This window comes from Podarcis melisellensis, assembly GCF_964234715.1.
Source record: "Podarcis melisellensis genome assembly, chromosome: 3".
NCBI lineage: Eukaryota > Metazoa > Chordata > Lepidosauria > Squamata > Lacertidae > Podarcis > Podarcis melisellensis.
In genome coordinates, this window is record NC_138530.1 from 2,493,276 (window position 1) to 2,516,744 (window position 23,469).

General features: G+C 48.2%; 1 protein-coding gene across 5 annotated transcripts in view; it reads left to right on the plus strand.

The window, feature by feature from the left end:
- EFR3B (EFR3 homolog B) overlaps positions 1-23,469 on the plus strand; it is a 114,036-nt gene that overhangs the window by 4,028 nt on the left and 86,539 nt on the right. Inside the window, exon 1 of one of the 5 annotated variants that reach the window (XM_081903887.1) lies at positions 9,571-9,887. The exons of 2 other annotated variants lie outside the window; for them this stretch is intronic. In XM_081903887.1, coding sequence (XP_081760013.1) covers positions 9,827-9,887 — 61 coding nt within the window. In that variant the 5' untranslated portion in view covers positions 9,571-9,826. Of the gene's footprint in view, positions 1-9,570; positions 9,888-19,642; positions 19,745-23,469 lie in introns of those variants that run through there. 2 more of the 5 variants (XM_081903886.1, XM_081903890.1) reach the window with 2 other exon arrangements.

The following is a 23,469-nucleotide window of genomic DNA, read 5'->3' on the forward strand; positions in this document are numbered from 1 at the left end:
GTCAGGGAAGGTGGAAGCAGCCCAGAAGCTGCATCTTTGAGCCCCTGCTCCACCATCACATGGGGACTTCCAAGCAGCTCCTGAAGCCAGCCAGAGCCAACTGCTCTGGGCTGCTGAGACTGCCGCTGCGGCATTTCCCGGGGACATTAGATGAAATCCAGGGACATTCCGGGGATGGAATTTGTCCAGGGACTTATTTGCAAATCCGGGGACTGTTCCCAGGGAATGGGGACGTCTGGTAACCCTACCCAATGGGAAGCCAGGAAGCAGGATCTGAGCACAAGAGCCCTCTCCCTTCCTGTGGTTTAGAGCAACTTGGATTCAGAAACATAGGTGCCTTCAACTTTGCAAGCACAGCAGAAGCCCTGTGACTAGGAGCCATCGATAGCAGTGGCTTCTTGGTGGTGGCACCCACTCTGTGGCAAGCCATCCCACCAATCTAACTAACTAACTAACTAACTAACTAACTAACTAACTAACAAGCAAACTTTATCTTGGTCACAGAGCAGCATAAGATAAAACATATGGATTAAATGAGCACATAAGACTTAAAACAGGTAAGGGATAAAAACTAGAAGTTAAAAGGTGAATATATCATACACCAGATGTCAAAGAGATGACCTTAGAAGAAATCTGAAGGCAGCCCTGTATAGGGAAGCTCTTTAATGTTTAATTATGTTTTTATATATGTTGGAAGCCACCCAGAGTGGCTGGGGCAACCCAGTCAGATGGACGGGGTATTGGTATTATTATTATTATTATTATTATTATTATTATTATTATTATTATTATTATTATTTCTGTGTCACCCTCATGCAACAAATCCACTTTTTGGAAAAATGGAGGTTTCATAGTGAGGACATTGATGGTAAAATGTAATGTAAGGTGTAGGATGGATGGATTGAAAATGGGAAGACATTCAGGCCTAATTTTCATAGTCATGAAAGCCCATTGCAGACAAACAAGAACAAAAGCTCAGGGGAGGCCAGACATGGTCTAATGTCCACATATGCAAATCAGGATGAATGCTCAATTAAGAGCATCTTCCACATTTGATGGAAACCATGTGATGAGGGTGCCAGTCACACCTCTTCGGGGAGGGACTTCCATCACTTCGGGGCCACCACAGAGAAGCCCCTCTCCTGGGCCACTGCTACCAGAACTTCCAGTGGTGGTATCTTCAAGAGGGCATCTTTCATAGTCCAAAACATTTGGAGGGCACCAAGCTGGGGAAAGCTGTTTTGGATTGACTGATCCATTTGTTTTGCCATGGAAGGTCACCTCTCTCGGGCTTCTCGTTGACTCTGCACCAATGCTACCTTGAGGAGGAAGGGAGAGAGAGAAAAATCCAATTTCTTCTGTGCTCACGTATGTTTGAAGCAGCTTTCATTAACCCCGAATTCTCCCAATTTCTAGGGAAATCAGAGGAAGAAATTTGATCAAAAGCCTGGTTTTAATTAAAGCTTTGAAGTCTCCCAAAGGCAGATTCTGCGTCACTGTGCGATGCTTCACAGACTGCAGCTAAAGAGCAGGACGTTGGTGTGGCATTTGCCTCCTAGGTGGGTCATAAGGAAAGGGTTAAAATAAGGGTGATGTGATTGGCCAGTGGAAACTGATAGGAAGAGTTAGGGTTAGAGGGGGGAGTTGTGTGAAAGTCAGTTGAGAGTTGAGGGTTGGAGAAGGAAGAGGGAGGATATAAGTCTGTGGGTTGGTCGAGTTGTGTGGTGAAAGAGTGAGAGGAACTATTAGGTGGAGTCAGATAGATAGATAGATAGATAGTTGGGATAATCAGTTTGAAGTTGTTTGGAACGATTAGGACAGTTAAGGAACTAAGAATAAGAAAAATTAACTGAAACCATATGCCTGTTCATGCCAATAAAATAAACTTGATTATTCGTTAATGTTAACAATTGTCTGGACTCCGTGTGTACCCAAGAGAAACGGGTTGGTGGCAGCAAAGAAAGCAATTATAGTGGTGGCACAGGGTCAATAGACCGTCAAACATCTGGGGGCCCTGTGTGATTGCCACAGTTGGCATCACGGGAAAGGTTAGAAGCAGAACACCCGTTCCCCAGCACATTTCTCTCCATTCTGCTTTGAGGCTGTAGCTCCCTGGTAGAGCATCTCCCTTGCAGGCATATGGTCACAGGTTCAATCCCCAGTAGCCTCTCTAGATACGACTGGGCTAAGTCTCCTGTTTATAATCCTGAAGGGCCACTTCCAGCCACTCAGACAATATGGGGTTAAGTGGACCAATGGTCTGATGTGGGCAACTTTCTGTGTTGCCATTAGAAGAATAGCTGGTGTGGTTTGTGTGAGAGGGCTGAGCTGGAAGCTGGAGACAGAGAGATCTGATTGCTCAGTTCTGGGTCCAAAGTTGGGACTAACGGAGAAGAAACATTTTTAGTGGGATTTTTCAGGGATCCAACTGTGAACTGAATGTGAGTAAACTTCTTAGTACAGTGGTACCTCGGGTAACGCTTCAGGTTACAGACGCTTCAGGTTACAGACTCTGCTAACGCAGAAATAATGCTTCAGGTTAAGAACTTTGCTTCAGGATGAGAACAGAAATTGTGCTCCGGCGGTGCAGCAGCAGCAGGAGGCCACATTAACTAAAGTGGTGCTTCAGGTTAAGATCAGTTTCAGGTTAAAAACGGACCTCCGGAACGAATCAAGTACTTAACCCGAGGTACCACTGTACTTTTAAAAGAAGCTTCTTGTGTCTTTACAGCCATACCTCAGGTTGAAATAGCTTCAGGTTAAGCATTCTCGGGTTGCACTCTGTGGCGACTTGAAAGTAACAGAGCACGTTACTTCCAGGTTTCACTGCTCGCCCATGCGCAGACACTCAAAATGACGTCACACACATGCATGGAAGTGGTGAATCATGACCCGCGCATGCACAGACGCACGCATGTGGGTTGCGTTCGCTTCAGGATGCGAACGGGGCTCCGGAATGGATCCCGTTCGCATCCAGAGGTACCACTGTATTCTTTTTAGGAGAGATAAAAGGGGGCTTATCAGGAACAGAACCCAATCTGAACAAAGTCAGATTGGATTGCTTAAGTAAAGAGATTCAAACGAATCTACCACCTAGCTTCCTGCTATATACTGGGGAATGTCGCTCTGCCGCTGACTCAAAAGCGTGAGTGAGGAAGGATACTCTACTAGTAGAGGATATATCCTCTACTAGTATCTACAACGTTCCCACATTACTTGCCTTTTCTCTAAACTAAAAAATCCCAAACACTGCAGTCTTTCTTCATAGAAGGAGCATTCCATCCCCTCGATCATTTTGCACGCCTTTTCACAAGCCTTTCCCAACCTTTCAATCCCAGCTTCCGCAGTCTCAGTTGGCTCGCTTGGCCAAACAGGAGTTCCAAAGCAACATCTCTCCTCCCTGGGAACTCTCCATGGTCCTGCAGAGCCTGGCTCTCCCCCCTGGCTCGCTGTCTGCTGCTGGGTGATCCCTGCCTTGCCTCGCTGTCTCTCAATCTGGCTAGATGAGGATTGATTTCCGCTTCCACCAGGAGCTGACATAGTTATGCAAAAATGTCTCATGATGCACTCGACACTCCCAAATTTTCTGCCATTTAAATGTGCCCTCATAAGAGCATAAGAAAAGCCGGCTGGATCAGACCAATGGCCCATCTAGTCCAGCATCCTGTTCTCATTGTGGCTGAACACTTGCCTGTGTGAAACCAGCAAGCAGGGTCCGAGCACAAGAGCAACTCTCCCCTCCTGTGGTTTCCTGTAACTGGTATTCATAGAATAGAATCATAGAATCATAGAGTTGGAAGAGACCACAAGGGCCATCGAGTCCAACCCCCTGCCAAGCAGGAAACACCATCAGAGCACTCCTGACATATGGTTGTCAAGCCTCTGCTTAAAGACCTCCAAAGAAGGAGACTCCACCACGCTCCTTGGCAGCAAATTCCACTGTCAAACAGCTCTTACTGTCAGGAAGTTCTTCCTAATGTTTAGGTGGAATCTTCTTTCTTGTAGTTTGGATCCATTGCCCCGTGTCCGCTTCTCTGGAGCAGCAGAAAACAACCTTTCTCCCTCCTCTATGTGACATCCTTTTATATATTTGAACATGGCTATCATATCACCCCTTAACCTCCTCTTCTCCAGGCTAAACATGCCCAGCTCCCTTAGCCGTTCCTCATAAGGCATCGTTTCCAGGCCTTTGACCATTTTGGTTGCAGAAGCATTGGTAGCCCCCTCCTCCATGAATTTGTCTAATCCTCTTTTCCATGCGACGGTCACCTCCAGGCTTGATTATCGTAACTCGCTCTCTGTGGGGCTGCCCTTGAAGCTGACCCAGAAACTCCAGCTGGTGCAGAATGATGCAGCGAGACTCGTTACGGGGTCACCACTGTGGGATCACATTCATTCCGTGCTTTACCAACTGCACTGGCTCCCGGTGGAGTCCAGGGTCAGGTTTAAGGTGCTGGTTTTGACCTTTAAAGCCCTATGCAGCCTAGGAACCACGTACCTATGGGACCGCCTCTCCTGGTATGCCCCGTGGAGGACCTTAAGGTCCACAAATGACAACATTTTGGAGGTCCCAGGTCGCAAGGTGGTTAGATTGGTCTCAACTAGGGCCAGGGCCTTTTCAGTACTGGCCCCAACATGGTAGAACGCTCTCTCACAAGAGACCAGGGCACTGCAGAACTTGACATCTTTCCGCAGTGTCTGCACAACAGAGCTGTTCTACCTGGCCTTTGGTTTGGACTCGGTCTGGCCCTTATGTTTCCCTCCCCTTATGGTCTTGATTTATCAGCTATTTTAAAACGAGGCTGCATTTTAAATTGCATTTTAACCTGTATTTTAAATTGGTTTGTTTCCCGTTTCCCCCATTTTCTCTCTCCCTCCCCACCCCCCATTATGTTTTTACTTTGATTTTATTGGTGTTAGCCACCCTGAGCCCGACTCTGGCCGGGAAGAGCGGGGTATAAATAAAAATTATTATTATTATTATTTTTATTAAGCCATCTGAAAAGGTGGTTACTCCCTGTCTCCTGTGGGAGTGAGTCCCACAGTTTCCATATCCACTGTGTGAAGGAGTCCTTTCTGTCTTCTGTCCTGAATCACTGGGTGTTGGTTTTTATTTTATTTTAATTTATTTAATCGTTTTTTCAATGCAAACAACGACCACAAAAGACACTACAACATAATAACAACAAAAACACATTTTGACCATTCAGATTTAAATACACTGATATACCTATGACTGCACCCTTTTAACAATATTTCCCCACCTCTCTCTCCTGTCCCCCACTATCCGCCTTATCGCTTAAATATCCATTCCAGGTGTCTTCATATTTATCCAATATTAATTTGTGTCGACATGCAATTCGTTCGTATGTAGCTAATCCGTCCATATTATCAACCCATGTGCTCAGTGGAATCTTTTTGTGGCTCTTCCAATTCATCAAAACAAGTTTTTTTTGCTTCTAATATAGCACGGGATGTTCACAAGTTCTAGTCTTAGGGGAGGGGAAGAAAAACGTTCCTCTCCACCACACCATGCATAATTTTAGAAACCCTATTTTGCTGTCCTGTTTCTCGTTCCTCTCTCCAGTCCGCCTCAGGCTCTTCCATCCTGCTTCAGCACCTCCTGAAAGCTTTCTGGCATCGCTGTCTGTCTTGGAGCAACCTTGCCAGGCGCTTTGACAGCTGCTCAAGGATTTAACGGGTGCCAAATCCTGGCAGGCTGCCCACGCCACCTCCCAGGGGGTGATCTTGGCACATGGAGTTGATCTGCAGCTGAGAACTGAAGCCCAACCAAGGGGGCAGCTGCCCACAGGGGTTTGAGAAGAGAAAGACCTCAGGAGACAGGAGGAAAGGAGAGAGGAGTTGAGGGCTGCTAATGAGAGACGCTCCCAGCGAGATGTAATGCCAGTCCTGTGCCACAGTCCCTGCGCCAGCCTTTGTTGTTATTATTATCTCTCACTCTCACTGTGAGAGGGTGACAGATAATAACAAAGACCCAAAATAGCCTGCAAAGAAGACATCAGGCAGAGCAAGGAAAAGCAAGCCTGATATCATGGACTAGTTCAGGGGTAGGCGACCTGTTATGTACTGAAGTTCTCTCCCTGGGCCAGCAGGGGGATGTTGTTGTTGTTTAGTCGTTTAGTCGTGTCCAACTCTTCTTGACCCCATGGACAAGAGCATGCCAGGCACTCCTGTCTTCCACTGCCTCCCACAGTTGGGTCAAACTCATGCTGGTAGCTTCAAGAACACTGTCCCACCATCTCGTCCTCTGTCGTCCCCTTCTCCTTGTGCCCTCCATCTTTCCCAGCATCAGGGTCTTTTCCAGGGAGTCTTCCCTTCTCATGAGGTGGCCAAAGTCTTGGAGCCTCAGCTTCACGATCTGTCCTTTCGTGCATACATAGATCTAAATTCTAATGGAGAATGCCTTCCCTTCCTCCTGACCTAAGCCCTTTTCGAACATTGTTTGGATTTGTATGTCCAGAAGGCAGTCTCAGTGCCCCTGCGCATGTGCAGAGCCCTTTCCGACAGAGAAGGCAATCAATTGCACCTTCTGCCAGAAAGCCCAGCGAGGAAAGTTCAGGTGTGAGGATTCGACGCAGCTAAATTAAATTGAAGGCAGCTGCCTGGTCACGCAGGAGGAGCCGTCAGAGAAGCATTTGCAATTGCAAATGAGGCCGTGGAGTTAATTAATAAGGGAAGGGCCTGGAAGGGGGAGCAGCGGTGGCAGCAGCAGCAGCAGCAAGGTCACTAAATCACAAAGCTCAAACCTGGATTAATTATTTATTAGCAAGGCACAATTTTCACGGACTTGGCTGGTTTCAGGCTCAAGAAGCACATGCCCAGTAGGTTCTTCTTGCGTCTATCTTTGGGCTAACTCCTAAACACACTTTCTGGAGAGGTGCTGGAGGAGACTCTTGAGTCCCATGGACTGCAAGAAGATCAAACATATCCATTCTGAAGGAAATCAGCCCTGAGTGCTCACTGGAAGGACAGATCCTGAAGCTGAGGCTCCAAGACTTTGGCCACCTCATGAGAAGAGAAGACTCTCTGGAAAAGACCCTGATGTTGGGAAAGATAGAGGGCACAAGGAGAAGGGGACGATGGAGGATGAGATGGTTGGACAGTGTTCTCGAAGCGACCAGCATGAGTTTGACCAAACTGCGGGAGACAGTGGAAGACAGGAGTGCCTGGCGTGCTCTGGTCCAGGGGGTCACGAAGAGTCGGACACGACTAAACAACAACAACAATGCACAGCACCGGGACATGGGTGGTGCTGTGGGTTAAACCACAGAGCCTAGGACTTGCTGATAAGAAGGTCGGCGGTTCAAATTGCCGCAGCGGGGTGAGCTCCCGTTGCTGTCCCTGCTCCTGCCAACCTAGCAGTTCGAAAGCATGTCAAAGTGCAAGTAGATAAATAGGTACCACTCCGGCGGGAAGGTAGACAGTGTTTCCGTGTGCTGCTCTGGTTTGCCAGAAGCGGCTTAGTCCTGCTGGCCACATGACGGCCAGTAAAGCGAAATGAGCGCCGCAACCCCAGAGTCGGTTACGACTGGACCTAATGGTCAGGGGTCCCTTTACCATTACCTATGTACAGCACCACGTTTCAGATCCACATTGTTTGTTTGTTTGTTTTTTTAAAAAAATATTTTTTACTGATTTCTTTTTTTAAGCAGCATACAGAATTTTGCAAAAGGCAGTGTTACCACCAAAGAGGATGTGACGACAAATGTACTCAGTCCTTGCGCAATTATAGATCAATGTGGAAGAAATACAGACATGAAAGGAAGCCAAAATAAGCTGCCGGTATCTGAACGCGAGGAACTATTTTTAGCATAGGTATCATGGTTAAACAAGACAGGGTTACAAAACATGGTATACTCTATTATACCAAGGGAAAAGAATTAAAGATTTCAATTGCCCAGAGTCCCTGTATCAGCCACATTCAATGTTCCTCCTTGCTTATAAATGAAATAAAATCAGGCCAAACAGGTCAAAAGTAATCTTTTTTTCTCTGCTTTGGAATCTCAGCTTATTCACTAGTTTTGCCAGCAGGGCTATATTCCACACCTTAATGTGCTACGTATTAAGATCTGCCCCGTTTTTATAGATACAGTGGTACCTTGCTTCTCTGTTCCGGAAGTCCGTTCCAAAACCAAAGCGTTCCAAAGCCAAGGCACATTTCCCCATAGGAAGCAATGCAAAATGGATTAATCCATTCCAGACTTTTAAAAACAACCCCTAAAACAGCAGTTTAACATGAATTTTACTCTCTAACGAGACCACTGATCCATAAAATGAAAGCAATAAACAATGTACTGCAGTCACATAGTCAATCAGTCAGTAGCTGAACTGGGTTCCACACAGTCACAAAAACATTCGAGGGCTGGAGGGAAAGGCTGTGGGGGTCAGGCTGAGTCCACCCCTCACAGGAAACACTGCTCCATCTGATTCTGTATCGTTGACCTGCTTTTCAGGGGGTTGGGCTAAATGGCCTTTGGGTGTCCCTTCCAACTGTGATTCTATGAATCAGACTGTGGGCCAATATTATGGTGGTGACCAGCAATCGCTCTGCAGGATTTCAGAAAGGGGATCTTCCCCAGCCCTGTTAATTGTGAATTGTTGTTGTTGTTTAGTCATTTAGTCGTGTCCGACTCTTTGTGACCCCATGGACCAGAGCACACCAGGCACTCCTGTCTTCCACTGGCCTTCTGGCGGTTCCCTCGCTGCGAGAAGCCAAGTTACAGGCAACCAAGCAGAGGGCCTCCTTGGTAGTGGCACCCGCCCTGTGGAACGGCCTCCCACCAGATGTCAAAGAGAAAAATAACTACCAAACTTTTAGAAGACATCTGAAGGCAGCCCTGTTTAGGGAAGCTTTTAATGTTTACTAGGTTACTGTATTTTAGTGTTTTGTTGGAAGCTGCCCAGAGTCGCTGGGGAAACCCAACCAGATTGGCGGGGTATAAATAATAAATTATCATCATCATCATCATCATCATCATCATTAATACCTGCGAGGCAGGTTTGGCTGGGAGTCAGCAGCAAGCCCAAGGCCACCCACTGAGCTCCACAGATTTGAACCCTGATCTCTCTCAGGTCCTAGCCCCCAAACACCACACTGCCTATGGAGATGCTTCCATTGAGGGCTGAACCTGGACCCTTCTGCATGCAGAGCACGTGTCCTGCCAGTGATCTCACAGCCCTTCTGCAACCCCCTCCCCTCCAGCTTTCCCTACGCCTCCCATTCACACAGAAAAGACCATTTAGCATTGCTCCGTTTAATTTTTAACACAAGGCAGCCCTGGCGAGCGAGGGGTCCCCTCCTTTCAAGGCTGCCTCCTCCCTCCTGATTTCCTCTCTCGCTCTGATTGACAGCTCTTCAGCCAAGGGTTCAAAAAAGGAGAGGAGATAGAGGAATCCATGCTGATCCATGCTGAGAGATCAAAAGGAAGCCAGCAGGGTGGGGAGCAGGGAGGAAAAGGTTACTAAATCTTTGGCTGAGAAAGCATGTAAACAGAAGCCCTTGAAAAGGGAAGGAGAAAACTGCGAGAAGAAGCTGGAACAGCAGAATCTAGTCCTTGAAGAAGCCGAGGGCTGAGAGCTGCTGATGCCCCAGTTTGCTGTGTCTGGTGCTCCCACCATCATCTCTCCCCCCCTCCCACCCTCCGGCACAGCGCAGCAGTTTTGAGAGGTGCAAGGGAGAGGAAGGAAGGACCACATATTCATTATCCAGGGCAGCTTGCGAGCCTGACAGCGAGCAAGATCTTCTCCTTCGAGGGAGCAGGAGGAGGAGGCACAGCTGCTCTGCCTGCAGGCCAGAGGGAGCATCATGGCCTGCCGGAGAGGCCTGGTGGATTGCACGGCGGCTGTGGACCGACACATTTGCAACGGTAAAGCCGAGAAGCTTGCATGGCCACCGGGGGAGCGTGCAATGAGGGGAGAGCGAGAGGATGGGGTTATGGGGCTGTAGGGGTCTTGGGCTCTGTCGCCGGCCTCTGACACAGGCTCCCTGCGTCAACCTGGGCACTTGTGACGCTGTAGAATTGTAGAGTTGGAAGGGAACCCCCAGAAATCATCTAGTCCAACCTGCTGCAACGTAGATGGCGGCTAACAGATTCAAGTTGAATCCTGACAAGACAGAAGTACTGTTTTTGGGGAACAGAAGGCGGGCGGGTGTGGAGGACTCCTTGGTCCTGAATGGGGTAACTGTGCCCCTGAAGGACCAGGTGCGCAGCCTGGGAGTCATTCTGGACTCACAGATGTCCATGGAGGCGCAGGTCAGTTCTGTTTCCAGGGCGGCTGCCTACCAGCTCCATCTGGTACGCAGGATGAGACCCTATCTGCCTGCAGACTGTCTCACCAGAGTGGTGCATGCTCTAGTTATCTCCAGCTTGGACTACTACAATGCGCCCTACGTGGGGCTACCTTTGAAGGTGACTTGGAAACTACAACTAATCCAGAATGCGGCAGCTAGATTGGTTACTGGGAGCAGCCGCCAAGACAACATAACACCGGTCTTGAAAGACCTACATTGGCTCCCAGTACATTTCCGAGCACAATTCAAAGTGTTGGTGCTGACTTTGAAAGCCCTAAATGGCCTCAGTCCAGTATACCTGAAGGAGCGTCTCCATCCCCATCTTTCTACCCCGACACTGAGGTCCAGCTCCGAGGGCTTTCTGGCGGTTCCCTCCCTGCGAGGTTACAGGGAACCAGGCAGAGGGCCTTCTCGGACCTGCGCATTGTTGGGGTGTTGGGCTAGATGACCGTTGGGGTCCCTTCCAACTCTATGCTTCCATAAGTCTCCTGCATGTCTCTCCCTGCTCTGGAAGCTCTCCTGCTATGGGGACCTCTTGGTCATTTTCTAGTTAGGAGGGGAAGGTGGTGACGCCATGGCAGAGCAGGTGTCTTGCATGCAGAAGGTCCTTGATTCAAGCTGCAGATAAGGCAGGGGCAAGGCCTGTAACCTTGAGAAGCAGCTGCCGGTCAGTGCACCCAGTACTGAGTTAGATGGACCAGTGGTCTAAGTTGGTATCATGCAGTTACACACACACATATATATATACAGTCATACCTCGGGTTACAGACGCTTCAGCTTGCATTTTTTTGGGTTGCGGACTGCCAAAACCCAGAAGTACCGGAACAGGTTACTTCCGGGTTTCAGCAGTTCTGCATGTGCAGAAGCACTGAATTGTGCTTTGCACATGCACAGAAGCACCGAATCGCAACCCGTGCTTGCACAGATGCACAGGGACGGGTTGCAAACGCTGCGGGTTGCAAACGTGCATCCCGCACGGATCACCTTCACAACCAGAGAGTCCACTGTGTGTGTGTATGTGTGTGTTCTAAATTACATTACAAAATATTCATTTAAACATCCTTAAATCAACGCGTTCCCTTCTTCTCTTTCTATGGTTCATTTTGCATACCATACATCCCTGCATATTTTACATGGACTAAACCATTCAGTAATGCATTTTTACATCCATCAAAACTTATTTACACTGTTGAATTTATCTTAATGATGCCACAATTTTCACACACATGTTCAGTAAGCGTTTTGCGGTCTTCTTTAAAGGTGCGTTCTTCTTGTTCTAATATTTTATACTGCAAGCTGTGCGTCAGTTTAAGTTGACTTTCTTCTTTAGCTGGGATCTCGCTCATTTTCCATTTTGGGGCTAACAAAACACGGACCTCAGTAGTAGCATGCATAAATAGTCTTTTTTGACACCTGGGTTGTCATGCAGCTTCCTAAGTTTCCTTCGCCCCCTAGAAACCTTGTGCTTGATGATGATGATGATGATAATTATTCAGCATTGCACCTCTCCGTTCCAGTTAGGACAGCGGTTCTCCTAGTGCAGCAGGAGAGGGTGGCAACTGCAGTGGGAAGGTTTTAGGACAATCGAATAAACATTTAAACATTTCAGTACAGTAGAGTAGAGTACCCAAATAATTTCATTTTTCTTTTCTTTTTTTGGAGGCACAACCAGAAACAGTACCCTCGCCTCTTTTCAAAAGCATTGGCTATTCTTCTACAGTTCTCTACCACATATTGCTGTGAGCGGGAATGTCCAACTCTGACAAATATGACAGATCAGAAAAGAGAAAGGTTTCTTTGTGTTGCTGAGGAGAGGAGAGTTTGTCTCAAATTAGACCTCATACAAATGAGATTATCTGGCAAAAAGCAAGCTCACACCTCTCAGTGAGTTGTTGTTTTTTAATAAGATATTTATTAAAGTTTTAAGAGGTACAAAAAGAAAAAGCAAAAAACATCATTTTAAACAAAAAAACAATACCACACATCCCAATAGGTAAAGAAAAAAGGATAAAATACAAAAGGGGGAAAAAAGAAATATAAAAGAGAAAAAGCAGAGAATTAAAATCCATTAAGCAAAAAAAACAAACAAAGAAAGAAAAATACAGCAAATCTTCCCATTAATTAACTTTCATTTGCTTGTTTCCTTGACCTCCTCACACCTCCCTTTTTTGTATTCTAGATCGATTATCCATTTCAGCAAATCCTTTCCCTCTTTTCAAATTTTTGTCCTGTAATTTATCTTGATATTAATATAGCTTTACTTTCCCCCCTTTCATCAATAAACAGTCTGTTTTTTCCTAAATCTTTATAACATTTCTGCTAAAATCACATAAATTCATTCCAACATCATTCTAACATTCATTAATTTTACAATGTTTCTGTAAATAGTCTTTAAATTTCTTCCAATCTTCCTCCACCGACTCTTCTCCCTGGTCTCGGATTCTGCCAGTCATTTCCGCCAGTTCCATGTAGTCCATCACCTTCATCTGCCATTCTTCCCGGGTGGGTAGATCTTGTGTCTTCCCCTCTCAGTGAGTTTGTATACCTGCTTAAGGTACATATGTAAGAGGCTCGTTTCTAATTATATTTTGGAAAGGATTAGGTAGCTGCATTGTTTCACGCTTTCTGGGTGCCCCATGAGCATATTATAAAGCAGTTGTGCTCTGTGTTAGAAATCAAGCTCTGCCATGAATTGTTTCTTTTTGTTTCCCAATGTATTTCCCAATGAAACATTCAGTGTGGAGCAAGCAGATTTCATTCTGAAAGTGTGGGAAAAGCAGAGGGAAAAGTTTGAGAATCACTGAGTTGGGGAAAAGTTCAGCCAGTGCCAAAGAGGGTGAAAGGAAAGCAGTTGGATTTTTAGCGGTGGGCAACTGCAAACGGGATGTGTGTGTCTTACTTGCTGGGACTTCCAAAACTGGCACAGATTTGTGTAACAGTTTTGCAAGTACCAGTTTATATGCAAAGTTAGACTTTAAGTGTCCTAGAAGGCAAGACAGCTCCTTTCCCACCCAAAGTGCTCCAGATAATAATAATAATATTATAATAATTTATTATTTATACCCTGCCCATCTGGCTGGGCTTCCCCAGCCACTCTGGGTGGCTTCCAAAAAAATATTAAAATACTGTAATACATCAAACATTAAAAGCTTCCCTAAACAGGGCTGCCTTCAGATGTCTTCTAAAAGTCTGGTAGTTGTTGTTCTCTTTGACATCTGGTGGGAGGGAGTTCCACAGGGCGGGTGCCACTACCGAGAAGGCCCTCTGCCTGGTTCCCTATAACTTGGCTTCTCACAGTGAGGGAACCACCAGAAGGCCGGGTAGATCTGTTTGCTTGCCGTTCACCCCACCCCAGGTCATCCCAAACGGGTTCCTCTTCCATTCATTTGCCCCCAGTTAATTTCTCAACTCCAAATCCTCTGAAATTTGCTTTGATTCAGTTTAAGAAGGATGTTGACAAGCTGAAAGGTGTGCAGAGGAGGGCAACCAAGAGGATCAAGGGTCTGGAAACTGAGCCTGATGAGGAACAGTTGAAGGAGCTGGGTACCATTAGCCTGGGAAAGAGGAGACTGAGAGGAGACAGGATAAAAGGTAAAGGGACCCCTGACCGTTAGGTCCAGTCGTGGCCGACTCTGGGGTTGCGGCGCTCATCTTGCTTTACTGGCCGAGGGAGCCGGCGTACAGCTTCCAAGTCATATGGCCTGCATGACTAAGCCGCTTCTGGCAAACCAGAGCAGCGCACGGAAACACCATTTACCTTCCCGCCAGAGCGGTACCTATTTATCTACTTGCACTTTGATGTGTTTTTCGCACTGCTAGGTGGGCAGGAGCAGGGACCGAGCAATGGGAGCTCACCCTGCCGTGGGGATTCGAACCGCCGACCTTCTGATCGGCAAGTCCTAGGCTTTGTGGTTTAACCCACAGTGCCACCCGTGTCCCAGGAGATAGGATAGCCATCTTCAAATATCTCCAGGGCTATCCCATGAAAGATGGAGCAAGCTTGTTTTCTCCTGCTCCGGAGGAGGATTCGAACCCTTGGCTTCAAGTGACAAGCAAAGAGATTCAGACTAAATATCAGGAAGAACTTTCTGACATTAATGGTGGAACAGACTCTCTCAGAAGGTTGTGGACTCTCCTTCCTTGGAGGCTTTTAAGCAGAAGTTGGATAGCCATCTACCAGAAATGCTTTAGTTGAGATTTCTGCATTGCAGGGGGTTGGACTAGATGACCAGTGGTGTCCCATCCAACTCTATGATTCTATGATTTACCCCCATGCATTATCCCGCCTGATCCCCTCTAGATAAAGTCACCTAGGAGTAATTTAGGGCCTAAAATTAATATCACATGCAGTAAGCAATTTTGCAAACACTCCCCTGAAGACCAATTCAATTTCCCTAGAATTTCTTACCCGTCCAGAATCACTCCGACAAAGACTTGTGATGGGGACAAACCTCATGAACTCTCTTTCCCCCGGCCTTTAGCGGGTAGTGTCTACAGAAGCAAAACTGGTCATGGATTTGGGCGAGGACTTCACAAAAGGTTCAGGCAAACTCAAAAAGCAGGAGAGGGCTGCCATGGCTGTTGGCTACGATAGCCAAAATGGAACTTACAAGATCAGAGGCAGTGTATCTCAGACAACCAGTTTGGAGGGGCAAATTCAATGGGGTGGCTGTTGCTGCCATGCTCTTCTTGGGGCTTCCTAGTGTGGGTTCCTGGTGGCCACTGTTGAGAATGGAATGGGGGGCAAGTTAGACCCTTGGTCTGGTCTGATAGGGGAAAGGCTCGGACCGTTCTTGCTTGGCGATTTTGAAAATGCCCTCTGTGCATGCTCAGCGGTGCTCTGGATTTTTGCTCTATGTGGTGCTACAATAAGTTGCTTGTAGGGGGACATGGGGTGGCACTGCAGTCTAAACCACTGAGCCTCTTGGGCTTGTTGATTAGAAGGTCGGCACTTCGAATCCCCGTGAGGGGGTGAGCTCCTGTTGCTCTGTTCCAGCTCCTGCCAACCTAGCAGTTCGAAAGCTCACCAGTGCAAGTAGATAAATAGGTACCATTGTGACAGGAAGGTAAACGGTGTTTTTGTGCGCTCCGGCTTCCGTCACGGTGTCCCGTTGCACCAGAAGCAGTTTAGTCCTGCTGGCCATATGACTCGGAAAGTGGAAAGCTGTCTGTGGACAAACACTGGCTCACTCAGCCTGAAAGCAAGATGAGCGCCACAACCCAATAATCGCCTTTGACTGGACATAACTGTCCAGGGGTCCCCAGAAGCCTGCCCCATGTAATGACCTTTTTAAGGACATTTAAAAAGTTCAACAACTTTGGCTGCCCCCCCAACCAAAATCCTGGTTGTTGTTCTTGAGTCGTTTAGTCATGTCCGCCTCTTCATGACCCCCTGGACCAGAGCACGCCAGGCCCTCCTGTCTTCCACTGCCTCCCGCAGTTTGGTCAAACTCATGCTGGTAGCTTTGAGAACACTGTCCCACCATCTCGTCCTCTGTCGTCCCCTTCTCCTTGTGCCCTCCATCTTTCCCAACATCAGGGTCTTTTCCAGGGAGTCTTCTCTTCTCATGAGGTGGCCAAAGTCTTGGAGCCTCAGCTTCAGGATCTGTCCTTCCAGTGAGCACTCAGGGCTGATTTCCTTCAGAATGGATCGGTTGGATCCAGTGGCGTAGCGTGGGTTGTCAGCACCCGGGGCAAGGCAAGTAATTCGCGCCCCCTAACCTGTGGATTTGCGCCTCCTAACCCTAACCCCCAGATGTTGCGCCCGGTGCGGCCGGCCCCCCCCCTGCACCCCCATGCTACGCCACTGGTTTGATCTTCTTACAGTCCATGGGACTCTCAAGAGTCTCCTCCAGCACCAGAATTCAAAAGCATCCATTCTTCGGCAATCAGCCTTCTTTAGGGTCCAGCTCTCACTTCCATACATCACTACTGGGAAATCCTGGTTACACCCATGCAAAGGAGCATTGCACAACCCCCCCCCCCTTCCTGCTTTGCTCTCACTCGCCCCCCTCGCTCCAGAAGACATCATTTATACATATCATGAGCTGCCCCCCCGCCCGCGCCTTTCCCCCTGCTGTCTTCCAGTTTCTTAGGCTACCTGAGTAAGGAAATCTCTGGTGCGTTTGAACATCCGGCGCAGTCCCTGCTCTCCACCAGCAGATGTATAAATAGCCCTTGCGGTCCGGAGCTGAGGCTGAGCAGATCCTCTCTCCACCCGCCCGCCCCCCAATCTCCCCCCCCCCGCAGCTTTTGCTGACGTCACCCAGTGATGCAGTCTGTCAGTCCCGCCCCCCCCCACCTCGCCTGCAAAGAGAGAGAGAGAATTCTGAAGCAAAAGCCGCAATCCTGCTCCAATTGTAAGTTCCTGTTTCAGATGGGGAATTTCAACAGCAGAGGAAGATGCCATTGAGAAGCAGATCATCCCAATTTATTCAAGGGGGGGGGATACCCCAGGCTGTATAATCTCCAAATTTGAGACCAATTGCAATAATATTTGCTGCTGGATCTGAGCGTTTCAGGAGCAGCAGGAGAGAGGCAATGGATTTTTCAAAATATGATTAACTTAGGAAACATAAGTCGGAAGGTTTAGAGGTGTGGCTTTTGCTTTTTTAAAAAAATCAAGGTTGGTTTTTTTTCAGAAATCCCCCTCAAAATTAAAATTCAGAAGTGATGTATTTTTAAATTATCTGAAATCTGAAATTCCCATTTCACTTTTTAAAATAATAATAAAAAAATAATTTTATTTATCTCCCGCCCTTCCCAGCCGAGGCCAGGCTCAGAGCGGCTAACAACAATAAAAGTAACACAGCATTCCAAAATCAATGCATTGATTTATTAACAAACAAACAAAGTGCAAACATAACAAGAAAAACGAAAACAGAGTCAAAAATGGAAGGACACATGTACAGAGATCCAGGGCAGTTCTGAAGGGATAGTAAGGTATTGACTCATACAAAGGTTCCCTTTACAAAAAAATAAATAATTATAAAAAATAACAGCATTCCCCACCTGTGAGTTACATCACAAAGGAGAATGAAGGTTCAACATAGTCGTGAATGAGTCAGATATTGGCATATCTGCTGATGACGATGAATGAGACTGTGCCATACAAAAAATACATACAAAAACTAATAATAGGCCAATTTCACTTTTTATATCCTGTATATAACGTTTGAGCAGGGGGAGATTTCAGCTGTGCTGCAGTCAATAGAAGAGGAGGGCTTTGAGAGAGATTTCCCACTGTTGATATATGTAATTTTCCCTGACATTTCCTCGAAGTGTAGAGTTGGAAGGGACCCTGGGATCATCCAGTCCAACTCAGCTTGGCAGAAGCCAGGAGGAGAGAGATTTCTTCTGGGCCCAGGAGCCCAATTTCTGAATCAAGGGCTTCTTGAAGGAGCATCTCCACCCCCATCGTTCTGCCCGGACACTGAGGTCCAGCGCTGAGGGCCTTCTGGCGGTTCCCTCGCTACAAGAAGCCAAGTTACAGAGAACCAGGCAGAGGGGCTCCCGCCACGTGGTGGTGGCTCCCGCCACGTGGAACACCATCAGATGTCAAAGAGATAAGCAACTACCTGACATTTAGAAGACATCTGAAGGCAGCCCTGTTTAGGGAAGCTTTTAATGTTTAACAGACCACTGTATTTTAATATTTTGTTGGAAGCTGCCCAGAGCGGTTGGGGAAACCCAGCCAGATGGGTGGGGTATAAATAATAAATTATTATTATTATTATTATTATTATTATTACTTCTTCTTCAAGTCACAAGAAATGAGATTCTCACTAAACATTAGGAAGAACTATCTGATGGTAAGACCTGTTCAGTAGTGGGACGGTCTCCCTCAGGAAGCTGTGGCCTCTTCTAGTTCCTTGAAGGTTTTTAAGCAGAGTTTGGAGGGCCACCTGTCATGGATGCTTCAGCTGAGATGCCTGCATGGCCGGGGGTTGGTCTAGATGACCCCTGGGATCCTTTCGAACCCTACAGTTCAATGATTCTTGGATTTTATAAGATCAACATGGCGATTTCCAGAAATTGCCCCCACCTCTTCCCTCTGGGGGAAGGTCTGGAGGCTGAAGCAGGACAGCAGTTGGGGGGCCATCAGTCAGGGACTCCTGCATCACAGGGGGCTGGACTAGATGACCCCCAGGACCCCTTCCAACGCTTCCACCATCCCTTCCGCCTTCCCTTCTACATGGGGTATCTTTGAAGGCGACACGGAAACTACAACTAATCCAGAAAGCGGCGGCCAGACTGGTGACTGGGAGCGGTCGCCAAGACCACATAACACCGGTCGTGAAAGACCTACAATGGTTCCCAGTACGTTTCCAAGCACAATTCAAACTGTTGGTGTTGACCTTTAAAGCCCTAAACAGCCTTGGTCCAGTATACCTGAAAGAGTGTCTCCACCCCCATCGTTCTGCCTGGACACTGAGGTCCAGCTCCGAGGGCCTTCTGGCGGTTCCCTCCCTGAGAGAAGTCAAGTTACAGGGAACCAGGCGGAGGGCCTTCTCAGTGGTGGCGCCTATCCTGTGGAACACCCTCCCGCCAGATGTCAAAGAGAACAACAACTACAGTGGTACCATGGGTTACATACACTTCAGGTTACATACTCCACTAACCCAGAAATAATACCTTGGGTTAAGAACTTTGCTTCAGGTTGAGAACAGAAATTGTGCTCCAGTGGGGCGGCAGCAGCGGGAGGCCCCATTAGCTAAGAACGGACCTCTGGAACAAATTAAGTATGTAACCAGAGGTACCACTGTACCAGACCTTGAGAAGATATCTGAAGGCAGCTCTGTTTAGGGAAGCTTTTAATGTTTGATGCATTACGGTATTTTAATATTTTGTTGGAAGCCTCCCAGAGTGGCTGGGGAAGCCCAGCCAGATGGGCGGGGTATAAATAATAAATAATAACTTATTATTATTATTATTATTATTATTATTATTATTATTATTATTCCACCATCACTGGAGGTTTTGAATCAGACGTCCACCTGCCAGGGATCCCCTTAGCTGCGATTCTTGCCTTGCAGCCCAGCATTCTCTCCCATCTCAGGGTATCAGAGACCCCCATTCTTCCGACTCCCCCCCCAGAGGAGGGTCTCAAAACGAGGACTCCCCCCCCAGGGGGATGGACTAGATGGCCTCTGGGGATCCCTCCTCCCAAGCCCACCTTTCTTTCCCCGAAGCCCTTCCTCAGGGTACCGGAGACCCCCTCCCCTCTTCCAGAGGGGCGCGTCTAACCGAGGACCCCCACCCACCCCCTCTCCGCCCATGCGCAGAAGACCCCCCCCCGTTCATTCATGCCCGCCTGTCTCCGCCTTCTCCGGGGCTCCGCCGCGGCGGTGAATGAGCGGCGCCGCAGAGCGAGCGGGGGAGCGCGGCGGAGCGGGCGCGGCGAGCCGGGGCTCCGCTGGCGAGCCATGTACGGTAAGGGGGGGCGGTGGGGGGGTACCCGCTTGGCTCTCCCTTTCTCAGACATCACCAGGGACTGGCACCTTGCACCCTCCGTTTGCTGCGGGTTTTGCTTTTTTCTTTCTTTCTGCCTGGTTCTCTCTCTTTTTTTGGAGGGGGGGGGATATTGATCGTGCCATCATGCCCCTGCCCCCCCCCCCCAAATTCCGTCCACGAAGGTCACTTTCCAGCTACACCTCCTAGGGGTCCCCTCGCCCACCGGAGAGATGCTGGGGAACAGGCAAGCATCGCTGCTCCCCCCATCTAAAAAAGAGATGCTCGAGGGATGCGGGGAGCGTTGCGCGGCTGTGTTAGGAAAGAAAAAATAAATAAAGCGGTCTTTCATCAGTTCTGGCCCCAGGAACAAGATCTCCCCAGATCTGCTTGGTTGTTGTTGTTGGGGTGTGTGTGTGTTTTTTTTTTGGGGGGGGGTCTCGCAAAAAAGAGCGTCCCCTCCCAAAAATAATAATCTCCAAGGCCTGATAAATAGGTATCTCGTGGCGTTTCTGCACCATAGCTGCCAACTTTTCCCTTTTCTTATGAGGAATCCTATTCGGAATAAGGGAATTTCCCTTAAAAAGGCGGGGGGGGGGGACGTTGGCAGCTATGTTCTGCACTGAAGCTGCGGGGAGAAGCAGTTCTATGCAAAAGGGGGGGGTCTGGTTGGGAAGGAAAGAGTTAAGGAGCCCCCTCTCCTCCTTGTGCCTCCTCCCCCCCCCCTTCTTAAAATCACAATATCTGCAGCGGCTGTTATTGAAAAAGAAAGAAAGGTGTGTGTGTTTTTTAAAAATGTAACTGGGTAGCGTGGTCCACAGGTCCGGCCTGTGACTGAAATGTGCCCCCCCGCCCCGCCCCCAGCTTCAGATGGCAGTTTGAAATCTGCTCTCCCCAAAAAAGGCATGAAAGGGAATTCCCCGCAGGTAGAAATCAGGCCTGACAGGGGAGCTTCTTTGGTGTTACGGAGCAGGCAGGGTCTTGTTCTCGTGGCTCCACAGGGACACGGAGAAGAAATTGTGGAAATGTAGAGTTGGAAGGGACACCACGGGTCATCTAGTCCAGCCCCCTGCAAGTTGCCTTTTTATGACCGCTCCCCTCCCCCCCCAAAAAAATCAGGGCATTTCCTTTCCTCCAGTTTCCACCCCCCCCCCCCCCAAAAAAAAAAATTCCTGGAACTCCCTAAAGACTACGAAGAACTCCAAGGCTGGAGTCCAGTAGAATAGAGCTCTGCAGAGAATATAAGGGCATCAAAGGGTTAATCTCCCCCCCCCCCCGCGCAGCAAAAAATAAAAATCCCCTGTTGTATTGGCAGCCTATTGAACAAAAGTTGTAGCCTCTGCTGGAGACCAGGGAACGCTTCTGCTGCGCAGGCAACTATATTTTGGCACTGCTCCCTGCACGCCCCCCCCCCAACAAACCCGTGTTGTTACTTAATTCCCTTGGAATGCCATATTCAATGGGTCCCATTCCCCCCCCCCCCCCCAGTTTTGCTTGCAATAACGCAGCCTGGTGTCTGCAGCTGCCTGGGTGCAAATCCAGGAGAGGTTGGTCTGTGGGATTTGGTGTGTGTGTGATCTGTGCAATTGAGGGGGGGGTGTCCTCTATTATCATAGAATCCTGGAACTGTAGTGCTGGAGGGCTCCCAAGGGTCATCTAGTCTAACCCCCCCCCCTGCAATGCAGCATTCGCAGCTGTGAGTCTGTGTTTACAATCTGCTTTGTGTGTGTTTGCAGGGCGTGTGTGTGTGTGAATCTGGGCATGGTTACCCCCCCTCTTGTTCAGGTTTGTCTGGCGAGTAATGCCATCCCAGGGCCCCAATCCTGCAGATAGCAGGTCGGCTCCTGCAGCCCTCTCCGAAAGCCAGCTTCAGTGATGCAACTGGTCTTTCTCCAGAGTTGCAACAGGCAGATGTTTCTGAATCAGGGCTTGCAAAGGCAGTTGTGGGGGTTTTTTTTGGGGGGTGTGATTTGCACAAGGTTCACACACACCGAGCTGCATCAAACTCTGAGATTCCTTGCAAAAGCTGACCCAAGAGAGACTTCTTTTTGAGGCTGATCTCGTCGTTGTTCCCTTGCAACCCAAAAAATAGGAAGGGTCATCTAGTCCAACCCCCGGCGATGCACGAATCTGGTTGGTTGGTGAGCTGAAAATACGTTCTTCTAGGATTGCCACTTCCCCAGTGTTTCGCTGGCTGGTTTTGCCCTGCTGCCCTGAGCCAGGAGCTCTAAAGCCTTAGCTGCTGCATTTCTGCTTGCAGGGCAGTTCTGTCTGTGACCGACTTTTCCTGTTTGAATGTCCATGAATGTTCTGTGCCTGATCCGTGGTGGAGGGAGTAAAGATGAGTTCAACGATTGATGCAAATACCACTGCAACCTTTGGGGTTGTGTTTTCTTCTTCTTCCTTTTTTTGCTTGATCTATTTTGGTTTGCATCCCAGTCATGGGTGAATCATGTTTCGTGAATAAACTGTGATATTGGGGCTGGGCTCGTTTTGGGATTTTGATATGGCTGTGCCTCTCAACTGCAGTACTTGCTTTGTGGAATATTCCATTTCCTTCTGAAGATCAGTCCTTAATATGGAATAGCTACCGAGGAGAGAGATCCCCAGTTAACAAAAGAGACTTGCTGCAGTTTAGCTGGACCAAAGAATCACAGCACTGTAGAGGTGAAAGGGACACCAAAGGGCCATCTAGTCCAACCCCCTGGAATGTGCAGGAACCACGGCTAAGGAATCCCCGACAGATGGGCTTCCAACCTCAGCTCAAAAGTCTTCCTTTAGGATAGTTTGCCATGACAGCAGTGGGCCAGTCCTGTTTCTTAGCCTTGCCTCAGTTCTCCATCTGTAAAATGGGCTCGTTGAGGTTACCCATTTGCCATTTGCCCAGTAAGGGCAGCCGAACCGCCTTGCTGCTTTTCCAGGGAGCATTTGGGAGCCTTCAAGTCGAGCAATGCCCGAGACTTCCTCTTGGCAGTCTCTCTTGGAAGACATCCCATTCATATTTTTAATGCAGTGTGATAGCGACGGTGGGATTAAATTCATTTGAGGGCTTATAAACTTGAGTACGACTTGTCTGCAAGCCTGTGTTTAAAAAGTGCTGCATAAATGAACATTAAAGTTTAACTGGCCTTTTTGTCACCTTATAGACATACTGTATAGCTAGTTGTAAAAAGCTGGCGTGCAATTTGCAAACATGGTATAATTTGCTGGATTCCTTCCCGAATCTGTCTGCTTGACATCTCCGCCGCAGTGACGTCTTTGCGTCCTGTCGAGTGTCGATGGATTGCTGCCTTGTGGACGCTTTGCCAAAATATCTCTCCCTTGTCCTCAGATAATTCAAGGGGAGCTGTGTGCCGACCTCAAATCACAATTTGGAGTGCAATTTACCCAGGAATTTTTTCCTGCACAGCCTCCACTGGAAATGGAAAGCCTCTACGTTCTTGTACAATTCCTACCCATTATTTTCCTTCCCCACTGATCCTGCATTGCAGGGGGTTAGACTAGATGTCCTTTGGGTCCCCTCCATTCTGGAGGAGCAGAACACAAAGCTTTCCGTGTGACAGCGCTCCAGATATCCAAAGATGGCTCTCATGTTTAACATCCCTCATGAGGCCTGGTCTTAAGACCCTTGATCATCCTGGTCAGCCTGCTCTGCACACCTTTCAGCTTCTTAAACTGTGGTGCCCATAGTTGTGTCATCCTTACAC